General features: G+C 41.5%; 1 protein-coding gene across 1 annotated transcript in view; it reads right to left on the bottom strand.

Annotated features, from left to right (window-relative positions):
- Window positions 1–14,116, bottom strand: part of KIAA1549L (KIAA1549 like) — a 144,722-nt gene extending 130,606 nt beyond the window's left edge. The window contains exons 1-5 of the mRNA XM_036765125.1: window positions 13,786–14,116; window positions 11,536–13,212; window positions 10,521–11,120; window positions 8,479–8,594; window positions 230–449 (exon numbers count right to left, since the gene is read on the bottom strand). Coding sequence (XP_036621020.1) covers window positions 230–449; window positions 8,479–8,594; window positions 10,521–11,120; window positions 11,536–13,212; window positions 13,786–14,116 — 2,944 coding nt within the window. The remainder of the gene's footprint in view (window positions 1–229; window positions 450–8,478; window positions 8,595–10,520; window positions 11,121–11,535; window positions 13,213–13,785) is intronic.
- Between the last annotated feature and the right edge of the window lie 342 nt (window positions 14,117–14,458).

The raw sequence follows: 14,458 nt of genomic DNA, 5'->3' as shown, positions 1-14,458 counted from the left end.
AGATGGGACTTCAACCAGGTCCTCTGGATTTCAAGTCTAGTGTCCTTTCCACTATGACATCTCGCTTCTTGACATAAATCTATCTGTGAGCTGTTGCCATTGGCTTCCATCCTGAAACTGTGTTTTTACCAGGCATCCCTTCTCTTCCATTCTCATCCCTGTGAGTCAGATGGTTCTCTACCTTCACAGATCCTTCCAAAGGATCTTTGTACCACAAGGAGGTACTCACCTGTCTTCAGCTGAAAGGCATAGGCTGGCTGGGGGTTCCATGGCAAGGCCAGCACTGCCACGGACTGCAGGTTTGACACATGCTGCTTCAGGTCAGCAGTGACATTGCTAATGCCATAAGCAACCAGGGTCTCAACGACTACAGCAGGGATATAAACCAGTTTCCCCTTCGTGACATAATAACCAACTGTCACATTGTGGGAATGTTCCACAATTTCCACCTGAAAGGGAAAAAAAGGAGTATAGAAGACTGCTGTAAAGAATTTAAGTAGAGCTTCTTTTCACACTGCTCTAATGCTGCTCTCCCCTCAACAAGCACCCAGCACACGATGATTTCTTGCTGATTAATTGATTGTTGGATTTTATTGGAAGTGAAACATCTTGGGTCACAGTGCAGTAAATGATTGGCCAGTGTAGCTGAGAGATAGGATACTGTGGCAGAAGAAGGTGACCAAATATGCCACACAGAGATTATTAATTTTCAAAGAATTAGAATAAAAGAGAACACAACTGATACCACAAAATGGGGAATCCTAACACTCACAAGAGTTACTTTGAGGAAAATATTTTATAAATATTTAAGAATGATTATTATGGTTATTTTTAGAAATGGAGTCGGTCAGTTGACAAATATTTAGGAAGTACTCACTCACCATGTGCCAGGCTAAGGACAGAAAGGTAAAAACACTATTTGTGCCCATAAGAAGCTGACATTCTAATAGGAGAGACGTACATTAAAATAAGTAGGTATATACAACTGACCTAGCAAATTGTGGAAGGGCTACTTAGCAAAGATTCTTCTCTAGTTGAAAGAAGGCTGGATAAAATTGCTTTTCCCTATATTTCCTATCATTTAGTAAAATGGAGGCCTGGGTATGGAAAGGGGTCTTCAAGGCCAGCTTCAGAGCTGGAGGCATGAAGACTAGACATCTGCATAGAGTCCCTGACTAGAAAATCCCACTTTATTTCATATACTGTTTATTCAATCCATCAACAAGCATTTGTGGAGCACCTACTGTGTTCCAAGCACTGTGCCAGATGTTGGGAATACATATAAGAGAAACAAAACAGTCCATGACACCGCAAAGAACTTCATTCTTTTGGATCGCAGAGTTAAAGACCATCTCAGCCCATTTCCCTAGGATTTAACGCTGATGAGAATGGCCAATGCCATGTACACACCCCCAAAACATTGATTACAATGGAGGAAAGTCTGATAAAAGGGTCCCTTTGCTATGGAACTCCTAGGGCCATTAACTACTTGAAGAACACTAAGGACTCAATAACCTGCCAATCCTAGTCGTGCCACTCTATGTAATAGAAGGGCACAGTCCATGGAGTATGAGATGTAGAGTCAGCAAGATCAGAGTTGGAATCCTGCCTCAGATGCTTACTAGCTGGGTGACCCTGGGCAAGTCACTTAACCTCTCTGTGTCTGAGTTTCCTCATGTATAAGATGGAATTAATAATAATATCTCCCTTACAAGGTTTTTGTGGCAATCAACTGAGTTAATGTGTAAGGTGCTTCACAAATCTTAAAGTGCCATAGAAATGCTAGTAGTAGTAGTAGTAGTAGTAGTAGTAGCAGTAGTAGTAGTAACAGTAGCTGTAGTAGTAGTGGTAGTGGTAGTAGTGGTAGTGATGGTGGGAGTGGTGGTATTAGTGGTGGTGGTAATGGTGATAATGTTGGTGGTGGTGGTATCAGTGGTAGTGGTGGTGATGTTGGTAGTGGTAGTGTCAATGGTAATATTGGTGGTGGTAGTGTGGGTAGTAATGGTGGTGATGGTTCCAGGCCTAAGTCTACCACCTCCTAACTATGATCTTGAGTAAGCCATTTAATCCTTCTACCACGTTGAAGGGTTAGATGAAACACTCTCGTCAACAAAATGGCATAACATTCCTAATTTTTCAAAAGACCTTTTTGTAGTTGAAAGAAGGTTTGAATTCCAGTCTTGGCCTCACTTTACTCACTATCTGTGTGACCTTGGACAATTCACTTAGCATTTTATATACATATATACATGTATATATATATGTATATGTGTATGTATACACACACACATATATATGTATATGTGTGTATATAGTTACTCATAGGCTTTAGAGAAAGAAGGTATAAGAAGTCCTTGAGTCCAGTGCCCTCTTTGGACAGATGAGGAAATCTGGCACCAGAGAAGCGAAGTCGCTTATCCAAGGTTACACGGGTAGAAAGGAGCAGGGCTAAGATTCAGAAATCAAAATTCTTTGAGCCTCAGTCTCCTTGTCTGAAAAACGAGATGATGAAACCTCCACTATTTACCCCGGGGGTTTGTTGGAAGGATAAAATGGGATCCCATAAGCACGGCTTTTCAGAATCTTGAGAATAATTTGCTGAGTTCATCATCAGCATTATTATGATTATTCATTATTACGCAGCATTTCAAGGATTGCAAAGCACTTCACACATGTTATCTCATTTGATCCTTATAAAAACCCTGTGGGGTAGGGGTTATTAGTATTCCTATTTTATAAATGAGGAAAATGAGACTGTGAAAGGTAAATGACTTCCCTAGGGTCACACAATTAATAATTGTCTGAGACAAGATTCAGACTCGGGTTCTTCTGACTCCAAGGCCAGTGCTCTAACCATTGCTACGCCCAGCTTCCCCAAGTTAAATCTCTCTCTTTCACTCTGAATGCTTTTGACAATGCCTATTTTCTTTGACTCATAGCATCACTATGGAATGTCTATGAACATTAATTTGCAACTTTTGGTGCTCTAAATCGGAGATCCTTGTCCAATGATCAATAAGTGAGCCGATACCCTCCTTGAGGAACTGAATGATATAGATATTATTCTCACTATAATTGAAAGGAGAAGACAAAAGTAAAGTGCAGCTAGATAGAATTATGGCTCATGGATTCTCCCCAGAGCAGCGAAGATTGATAATTGACATCTGTACATTATTTCAAAGGTTTAGAAATTCCTTTGTATATAAAATATCTTATTAGCTCTTCACAATGAACCTATAAAGTACTATTTTTCCCAGATGAAGAAACTGAGTCTTGGTGATATGACTTGTCCATTTTCATACAGCTAATAAGTGTCACAAGTAAGAGTTGAACCCTGGTCTCTCTTGCATCTAACTCTAGGGCTCCCTCTACTACACATCACTCTACAAATCAAATAAAGATGTTGATCAAGTTGTTTCATTTTACACACAGTATCATCTCATGGGATATTTGGTCATGTTACTTTTCAGGGCTTATGAGGCATGTAGGCAAAAAGACAACCCTACGCCTATGAATCAACATCTGTTGCAGGGGATGAAAAAGCAGAGACTGCACAAAGAATATGATAAGACCTTCCTAACAAAGTTAATGTATACTTTGACATTTGGTGACTTCAATGTGAAGTTGTGAACAGGGGAGGATGTTCCTCCTCACCAAAACATTGGAAAACATGGTTCAGGTTTCAGAAACGAAAGCAGCCAAAAGACTTGTTTACTACTTGAAAGTTTCATTTATATACATATATATACACACACATATATATATATATATATATCATCAATATTTTCTTCAAGAAAAGAATCATTCAATAGAGACTTGGTGAGCAACGAGCAACGTCAACATCAAAACATTAAAATCAACATTAAAAAAAATGAAAATGAGTACATTTTACAGAAGAGAAACGAGTTTACTAAAATGGAAGTCATTTCAGAATGAGCCATTTGGGTAGTCAGATAGCTGACTAGTTTGAAAAATGGTAAAAGTAAACACCAAACTAGAAAAAAAAAGGATAAACGTGAGTCAAAGACTCTATATACAATTACAATAATTCTAATTCAACCAATTTAAATTACCCATCAATGCTGGAAAATGGGAACTGGACCAAGATGAAGATATTTAATTTTCTTATCACCAGTATAAGGTAGTCACCACAATGAGGAGGCCAAAAGAACCCAGAAAACAGTTAAGTCAGCAAGCACTAGATCTCCTTGTCAGGAAGAGAAAGACCAAGGATGCCACCTGTCTAGAAAGCAAATGTAGTTCTAAAATACCATGAAGGAGGATGTTGGAATGTTACAAATAATATTACCTTAAAACAGAGAAAAACAGTTGAGAGAGAATGAGCCTACAGAAACCTTAGTACGAGTCCCAACTAAGGCAAATCATCTCAAGAGCATTTATACTTGACACTGGAAAGACAACAAATAGATGGAAAACAGAACAGATTTGCCAGTATTTACATAACCATCTATTCTTACTATCAACACAAACACCATGTTTTTGCTTCTAACACCTCAGTGCACAATAAGGAACTCAGAAGAATATTTACGAAGATGTAGATGCACAATGGCTGCCTTTAGGTAGGTGGGCTGTCACCTGGAAGGTGGATTTGATTCATTTTGCTTGGTTTCAGAAGGCGAGCTAGGAGCAAAGGGTGGAAGTTTCAGAGAAGTGCATTTTGGTTTAACATCAAGAAAAAACTTCCTAACAATAAGGACACTGAAAAGTGCAATGGGCTGCTATAGGAGGCAGGGCATCCTGACCCACTAGAAGTCTTTAAGCAAAGGCTGGATGATGAGGAATATGGCAGAAAGCAAATCTTGTTCAAATGTGGATTACCCTTGATGGTCTCTGAAGTAATTTCAAACTTTTTGATTCTGTGAAGGGAGGGAAAAAACGAGCTCCACCAAACCAAGTACACAGAGAAGAAATCCAAGCTAGATGTAGCAGAATTTCAAAAGCATTAAGGGATCAAATCTCAAATTTATTTCAAGTACTTAGGAAAATGGACATTATTATCACTCCCTCTTGCTCCCTGTGAAAATCAGCCAAGAAGCTATCAGGAACTACAGACCCAAATACATACTTTCTTTATAAAATCCTTATGAGAAAAAGCTATACATGAATCAAGGGTAAAAATATGAGAAAAGAAGAGGCAGGCCTTTGCAGATGATTTTCTACAGCAAACCACAACTCTGTGGTCAAAGATTTGGTTGAAGGGTATAGAGTTCAAGATTCCAGTGTTTATTTATCACCAAGAGAAAAGCAATTGACTCAGTAAAACAATATGCAGCCTTAAAGGATCTTTTCATGAAACTACACAATTATTAAAAATAGAAAAAAAAATACTCGACAGATATCACAGAGACACCCTTTCTCTGTGATTCCTTATAAAAACAGGCAAATGTATGTTTGCCAGACATGCTTATTATAGTCATGGAGGAAGATCAGCACCGAATCTGGGAGAAAGGGGAGGGAAGAAGGTTTTTTTTTTTAATTGTCATTTGTTGTTTTTGTTTGTAGAAAGTTAAGGGTGTTTCAGATGCTTTTGTTTGCAAATGACAGCAAGCCCCAAATACTACAGGAGGGACTCCTCAGTGAGATCAACTGTTACTCAAAAGCAACTGGCCTGATATTTCATATGGGAAAAACCAAATGGATTAAACAATGCCTACCACTCAAATATGAGATGTAATTTTATGACAGCTTCTGTTGTCATATGACATGGAGCTGTATGGGAGAGTCTATTAAATTAGCCATCAATATATACATTTTAGAGAGGCATTAATGATGGACAGTAAAGTAGACCCAAAATGAATAGGAAAAAGTGTGGATAAGTTGACATCTGGGCAATCGCCCTCTTTTTTTTAATGATCTCAAGCTTCCCCGCAAAATCAAAACTCATTTGTTTAATGCCAACATTCTCCAAGTAACGTTTTATGGCTGTAAATCATAGAATGCTTCAATCCAAAGAATTAAAACTGTTGCAACCCAAAGGAAAATGCAAAGGCATAGGTAGTAGCAAGTATATTACAGACAATTTGCACACAAGAAGTTTTTTAAGATTCATCATGCAGAATACATATGATCAGAAAAGGGGTTGGGCCAGTCATATATGAAGAGTGATGGATCATAGTCTGTATACTACCATGATTCCTACAAAATATTTCTAAAATACAGACAAAGGTTTTCAGCATGTTTGGGGGAGGATTGATCAGACAACATAGAATTACATAGATTGAGAAATCATGGATGAGTTGAAATCTGCATCACTGGAGAAAAGATTTGTGTCTATGAGATCAAGTACCTATTAAAATACACTTTGTCTATGACATGGATTCTTAACCAGGATCCATTAACTTTTTTAACATTATGATAGCTGTATGTCAATATTATTGATTTCTTTGTAATCCTATGTATTTTATTTTACTTATTTAAAAATATTCTTAAAAAGGATTCATAGGCTTCAACAAACTGCCAAACAAAAAAGGTTATTAAAACAAAAGCTCCTGCTATGATACATAAAGCAGCACCATTAGCAGCATCAGTGCCATTTTCCAAAGAAACCCGGCTCTAACAGGTGGGAGTGGGCACCTTTTATTCCTCTGACCTTAGAGTCCCTAAGTCTCACTTAGCTATCCTCTTTACCTCAGCTTACATCTCCATCAGATAATCCAACCCAGCTGCCACCAATTGGAAAAGTTTATATTTTGAACCATTAAATCCATATTCTTGGTGGAGGAAACATGGGCTCTTTGGAACATTGTTTTGAGGGAGAATGCATAGGGAGAGCCTTCTCTTTTTCTGTCCCCCAGAAGTGCTGAGCTAAGCATCATTGAACAAGAAGACATTCAACAAAGAGGATGAAATGTACATGATACGAAAGGGACCCAGGCTAAGTTTGGCAGTGGTATTTGGAGTGTCCGATTGCCAATTAGAACCTACATCATCAATTCTGAGTCTCTAAAGTGTTTAGAATTACGACATTAAAAACTTGGATGGGGCCCAAACAGGGCATCTATCACTCGTTCTGTGGGTGATCAAAGTCAGTCAGCAGTTGCTAAATAGTACTTGGCATTCTGTGACTAAGGAAAACATCTACTTCCGTGTCTGTTGCTGGCAATCCAACTCAAGTCAGGCTTAATTCATGAATCTAAATGACTTTAAAATTTCCAGATATAAATCACTAGCCATTTTTGTGGGTAGCAGAGTTAGAAGGAAAAGCAGTGGGCAGTGCTTTGTTGGAAACCTTATTAATGAAGCCAAACTTCTTTGCAAAGCTCTGGGTAATTGGAATGTTTCACACATTGTCAAATAGCAAGATGTCAATTACCTGAAATTTGTCATTCTCTAAAATGGGCCTTTGTCATTAGATCTGCCTTTGCTAAGCAACTGAATAAATAGAGATAGCTCTATCTATAACTAGCTGTGACACCTCGGACAAACTCCTTCCCTTCTCTAGGGCTCAGGGTTCTAATCTATAAAATAAAAGGTTTGAGATAACCAGCAGTTCTTAACCTGAGGCCCATGAACTTGTTTTTAAAAAATATTTGGATATCTACACTTCGATATATTTGGTTTCCTTTGTAATTCTTTGTATTTTATTTAATGCATTTTAAAACATTATTCTAAGTTGGTGTTCACAAGCTTCTCCAGACTGCCAACAGGGTCCACGAGACAATAAGATGAAGAACCCCTTTATTAGAAGGTGTCGGAGGTCTTTCTATCTCTGACTCTCTATGATTCTATGACCCCCCTTGCCCATTCCCTCACCCTTTCCTTTCTGTAAAACTTGAGGGTTCAGCTAGATGATCTGTGAGAGAAAGGCTCTCCCTACATATGCCCCCTGAAAACAGTGTTCTGAAGAGCCTGTGTTACCTCCACCGAGAATACAGATTTAATGGTTCAAAATATGAGCTTTGCCAGTTGTTGGCAGCTGGGTTGGATGATCAGCTCTGACATTCTAGGATATGATTATTCTGTGATTTTAACTTTCTGGGCCTCAATTTCTCCATATGGAAATTATCTCTGCTCCTAAGGACCTGCCTTTGTTAAATAGCAGGGTATTGGTTTTTTACCACTAATTAGCTTTGGACATATCGCTTGACCTCTCTGAACCTGTTTCCTTTTCTGTTAAAATAAGGAGATTGGGTTTGATGAGCCCTTATGAGGTCCATTCTGGCTCTGACATTCTTTGACTTCATGTCTCTGGACCCTACTTTCCTCGTAGGTTCATTGGCAGGTAGAGAAAGGGTCAGGGAGGAACATGTCACAGGAGAAAAGCTCTAAGGTTTCCTTTTAGTTCTATTATTCTATGTTCTGTTACTGAGGGAAGAGAGCTATGCCAGGCCCTTGAGGCCTTTCTTTTAATGTTTAAGGAGTGAATATAGTCACTATGAGTAAAAGAAAACCTAAAACTTTAGTTGGAAAGAAGAGACATGGATGAATTACTCCGGTTTCAGATAAGGCCAGGCTTACATGTGCATAGATATCATTCTGGTGGAAGGCTTTCTGCAGCGCTTGTGTGAGCCCTTTGGCTATATCAGGCCTCAGGGAATCATTGATCTGCAGCCTCCTCTGGGTGAGAAACAGAACTGTTCAAAAAAACACACACACACACGTTAGTGCAGAGCAGTCACATTCCATCCGTTCAAACAATCCGGTTTTACCTTGCCCCTCTCCTGTAGAAGCTCTCCATAAAAATGGTGAGCACAGACCAACCTGTTCAGAGCCCTCAGTGAAGGCCCTGCTAGAAGCTGCAAGAATAGAAAGCTCCAGAATCCACTAAAAACAATGAATACAAACCAAATTGTAGCTATCTTTCCATGTAATGGAAACTGGAGCCAAGAGGTCTGAGGGGGAAACTGAGAATACATCTGAAAAGTATGATGTGCATCACTCAGGGCCATAATTATACTGGGTCATAGCCTTATTTTGGGGAAGACTTTAGCTCAGTTTGGAGGAAGAAAGTACTAGCAAGAGACCCATCAAGCAGTGGTCTAAAGATCATACTTCTCAGACTCCTCCTGGGAGGGAAAAAAACCAAACCTTTTTATGTTAAATCAGCAGAGGGAAACTAGGAGGAAGAGTCATCTGGGGCTTACCAATACTCATGTATTCCCTATCATTAGCTGTTGAGCCACCAGTCAGTGTCAAGCCAGCCAGGACTGGGTTTGGGGTTTTTTTTGTTGTTGTTCAGTCACATCGGACTCTTCTTGACCCCATTTGGGGTTTTCTTGGCAAAGACGCTGAAGTGGTTTGCCATTTCCTTCTCCAGCTCATTTTGCAGACGAGGAACTGAGTATACCAGCTCTGGTTGTCTCGATATCGATTGACAGCTCAGTTAACAAGTGAAAGTGACAGAAAGAGGGAAAGGGAATGGTTTTTTCCTTTTCCATTTTAAAATGTGCTCTATAACTATTTCTGGGGCCCTGTTAATAAAAAATTCCCGCATGAGGCCTTCATATTACAATTGCCCACCTACATCTTAAGATAATAGTATATAGTAGACATGGAAGAAGGACAGATAGGTGGCATCATATTGCATAGAGTGCCAGACCAGGAGTCAGGAAGACTCATCTTCCTGAGGTCAAATCCAGCCTCAGATACCTACTAGCTGTGTGACCCTGGGCAAGTCACTTAACCCCATTTATCTCAGTTTCCACATCTGGAAAATGAACTGGGGAAGGAAATGGCAAACCACTCCAGTTCCTTTGCCAAGAAAACTCCAAATGGGGTCATGAAGAATAAGAAATGCCTGAAAAATGACTGAATGACAACAAATAAACTCCCCAAAGCTAGAGGAGATATTAGTCTTTATGCTAGGACTGGGTTCACAGCATCCCCTTTTAGATTGGAATGTATTTAAATATATCATGTCATTGCATTGGGGGTAGCAAGAGAAGAGTAAAAAAAAACAGAGATAGGTGCATTCAGCATTGACGTATTCTTTAAAATAATTTATCAACCCCCTTTTTATAGCAGAGCCGAACAGCACTATTAATAGCATGCTGTGTGTTCTAGGCCATCTCATAACTGCAATCAGAAACTGCATTGCATTAACCCTACTGCTCCTGGAGGGATTAGAAAACACCTTCAAAGCTTAACCAGGACCCTCCCTTTTCCCAAGTAACATTAATGCAGTTGTATGGCATGGTAGATAGAAGGCCAGCTTCAGAGACAGGAAGACCTGGATTCAAGTCCTGCCTCAGACATATAGTAGATGTATGACCGGGGCAAGTCTCTCAGCACCTGTAGGCTGTAAGTAATAGATGACTTGTTGACTTCCACCAGTATCTCCTATTAAAAATATCATAGATCTGATAAAAACAAACAAGTAAAACACTAAACCCCCAAAACAAAAACAGTGATACAGAATATATTATAACCAAGAAAATGTGTTCCATAATTTACTCAACTCTTACACCCTCTTAGAATCCAAAGGTGGAAAAACATTCCACCACTATAAAAAAATTTTTTTTTTCCTTCCACCCATCTCTAAGACCAGGATGCACTCTTACCTGTCTTCACCATTAGTTTCCTGGACATCTGACATTCTAGATTCAAGGTGGTTTTGCCAGTTGTGACCATAGTAGTTGAAGCCACTGGGAGAGCAGCTGATGTGTTTTCCACCGGTAAGGGAGGGAGTTTAGTCACCTTCCCTGAAGTGGTAATAGATGTCAGAGCAGCCATGATGGTCAGTGGGAATGTGGTGGAGATTCTGGACATTTCTGAGTTGGTTGCTTTGTGGAAGTCCGATTGCATGGCTTGAGATTTCCCAGGGAAATGTGTTGTTGACAACCTCGCAGCAGCTGTGATCATATTCGCCTGTGTGGTTCTGTGGGTCGTGGATATGAAGGGGGAAGCTGTGGGAGTCTCGACTGCCTTGGTTGTACTTGCCACCATCTGGGAGCCTGGTGTTCCACTGGGAGTGCCATTTTTAGCCAGCACTGGGGTCAGGGTGCTTTTGGCTACCATTGCTGAGGGAATGGAGAGTTTGCTTCCAGTCCCCTTAGACACTAAGGCGGCAGACAACGCGGATAGAGTGTATTTTCCTACAACCCGTGTGGCTGTTGTGGACGCCACAGTTGGCACCACCTCAGGGGACATGGAAGAGTATGCTGCAATGAGAAAATAATTACAATTTGTGGTTGGTCAGAATAAAACACAAGAAAGGGGTATTGGTGATGAATGGATGTCACTTATGAAATTATTTGGTTGCAAAGGGTTGGTGCTAGGGCCATGTTAGGACAGGGAGATTTTAGGGCCAATAGCTTTAGACTCATTAGGTCAGAAGAGCTGTTATGAAAACACCATTTACATCAATGCTATGCTACTGCTCCTTAATAAAAGTATTTTAAGTTCTGAATGATTCTGGACAAACAAGTGGCCAGAAGGATCAGAACCACGGTTTCTCAGGAGCTCTGTCCCATGACCAGGAGTGTGTGTATATGTGTATGTCTATGTGTTCCTTCAGAGTAAAGCTAGATAATGATGTTGAAGTTGAAGATGCTTTGGCTGTGGAAGTGGTCATACCTGTGCGTTGGGAACCGGGAACCAAACTACCTGCATGAGCGGTTGCAACAGTCCAATTCTCAGGGACTGGAGAAGTCAGCGGTACTTTGGGTGTTGTCTTGAATAAGGCATGGGTAAGTGTGGGAAGAACGGTGGCGGGGAATGTCCGAGGCTTGTGGCCACTCTGGAATGGCACAGAGGTGCTTATCATGGGTGATGGATGGCGAGTGCTGGCAAATGAGGTTCTTGTCTCTGTTTCCCCCGAAAGCATTTCCTGCAAGCTGATGGGGGGAGTTACATCGGACGAGGCTGGTGGAAGAGATGTCGAAAGTGGAGGCAATTCTGAGGGAGGATGTGAAAGCAGATGTTGACTGGCAATCGTGAAAGTTTCATGTATAGCTGGGTGCGGACTGAATGATGAATCAAGGTCCCGGGTGATGGTTTTATGGCTTGTGGGCCAAAGGTCTGTAGAGTTTCCAAATGTAGTAACTCTGGACTGATGTGTGGCTTGTTCTGCGCTTAGATTAAGGGATGGATATCGAACACTGAGCCCTTCAGCAAAGGTCAGATGCAAATCAGCCTCTCTGACATCTGGAGAATGTGTCATTTTGGCAGCCGAATTTGAGCCATTGGGAGCAGTGATTTTGGCAGAATGGGTCACTGAAGGTGCATGACTTTTTTCATGTCCATGTAAATCATAACCTTTTTGGTGAGGCAAGACTGGGGTCACTGATTCTAAGAAATGGGACCCAGTTTCTCCTGGAAGAAAACTCTGGGAACCAGTTGTTCTCATTAATTCTTGGGTTCTTGCTGGTATGGAAGAATGGAGAGGATAGGCTGCCTCCTGCTTAGGGGCTGAAGTCATGTCTCTAGAAGTATTTGCAGGTGCCATCATGACCTCAGACTCAGAATCTGCTACAGGGGAAGACTTCAAAGCAGCAGATGATTGTTCTGTCGGTGGGATAGAAGGAACAGGCAGTTCTGAGAGTGTGAGATGCACTCCCAGTTCTGTGAGGGTAGAAGCTGGAATGTGATCGGTGATCGAATCTGATGTGGCCTCACTTAAGGTGGATTGGCTGGTGGTCTCCTGAGTGGGAATGGCACCAGGAGATATCACCATATTGGCTTTTTCATTTCCCATAAAAGCACCCATCAAGCCGCCTTCTTTCCCTAAAGGAAGATTCGCAGTTGTAGAGTAATAGACAGACGACTGGCCTGTCTCCACAAGGAGCAAGTTAGCAGCAGTCCCATCCTTGTTCTTTTCTTTAGAAGATGGATTTTTTGCCACCATAAGCAGAGGAGATGCCCTGCTTTGGGACGGCCATGGGAAATCGGGCGTGGAGAGAGAGGCTGGTTCATTTTTCATTGCTGGTGAAGAGGCGGCATGAATAGCAGTTGTTTCACCTGAAGCTGCAAAAGACCTAGTGGCTGGCACCAGAGAGGAGGGGGCACGTTTCACAGAATGGGACAGTGCCTTCACATACTCAGGAGCTGGTGACAAATGCACAGGCTTGTTTACAGTAGCAGGGGCAGGTTGACTGTGTCTCCTTTCCATGGAAGCAGCTCCTCCATCTGTACTTTGGACAAGTCTGGACCCCACTTCAGGAATCTCTGATGAGCTCTCAAAAGCCGGCCAGGACACACTGCCATGGGCCCTTTTAGTCACTCTTGATTTGAATGGTTGAGTGCGGACTGGGCCTGAAGAAGACATATCTGTGAACTTCAACAATGTGGGGGTTTGACTTGGAAGCCGAGGTAGACTTCCAGGCGCAACTGGTGGGGAAGACAGATGGGGTATGTCTGGCATGGAATTCACAAACACAGATGTAGATGGGCTTTCTGGGTGCAGTCTCTCACTTGGGGCCAGTCTAGAATACTGTGCTGTTGTAGATCCAGAAAAATCCAGACTGAGGATGTCTGTTAATTCTTGGGCCTTTCTGGATGGAGGGTGACTTGTTTTACTGGAAAGAGGGTCTAAGGGATCATCGGTACTTTCTCTATGGGAAGAATCGGGGGGAGCTGTCTGGGGGAATGAAGGCACTTTGGCTGGTAGCTCAGTAGGTTTAGAAAATACAATGGTATGAGGTGAACCAGGAACTGATGAAGAGAGGGATGGGGATGGAAGAGCTGAAACAATGTCTGACCCTGGTGTGTGCTGGTTTGGAATGGAAAGTGTTCCTAATGGCACTGGCTGAGATGACAGGACAGCACTCGACAATGTCACAGATGGTGTTGTGGACAATGGGACAGACATGTTGTGTTGAGGCAAACCTGACACATCAGCTGCTTCATCCGAATCTCGAGGTCTTGGGTGGGTGAGAGCCTGGGCCAATTCCTTGGGAGGATCCAGGGATGCACTATGCCCACTCCCTTGATAAAGGGCAGAAGAGAAATCTGTCTGAGCCCTAGTTCTAGGGGGAGGGTGAGCCAGTGTAGATTTGATTATCTGAAGCAAGCTTGTATTTTCAGGGAAATGTCTCATGGGGTCCTTAAGCCTGTCAACATTCGAGGAAGACTTTAATTCCCAGGAAGGCCATGTTGGTGATGTTGATGTAGATCTCCGAGGGTTTGTAAATGACTGTGGGGTTAGGGTGACATTCATCCGCAGATGGGTGGTACCTGTAAAAATAAGGAATATTCATGTATTTTAATGTTGTCATCTGGTTCCCAGTGGAAGAATGAATCATGAAAGCCAAGAGGTAGGTTTTCCATTCTGTGGTGATAAAATGGGAATAAATATAATTAGAAGGCACTGAAATATAAAACCACCACATGAGAAAGAGAATGAAGTCAAATGGCAGTATCTTCTCTAGACAACTAGCTTCACTTAGCAGCAGAAAACACTGAGCAGAGACACTATGTGTGAGGCACAAGGAAACTGTTGTTCAAACTACCCAAGTTTGGAACTATTTCAGCCACGTGGCTTCTTACACTGGAAAGATTC

The sequence above is a fragment of the Trichosurus vulpecula genome, chromosome 6, assembly GCF_011100635.1.
Source record: "Trichosurus vulpecula isolate mTriVul1 chromosome 6, mTriVul1.pri, whole genome shotgun sequence".
Lineage (NCBI taxonomy): Eukaryota > Metazoa > Chordata > Mammalia > Diprotodontia > Phalangeridae > Trichosurus > Trichosurus vulpecula.
Note: the sequence above shows the minus strand (reverse complement) of the source record. Positions and strands in the feature narration are given on the sequence as shown.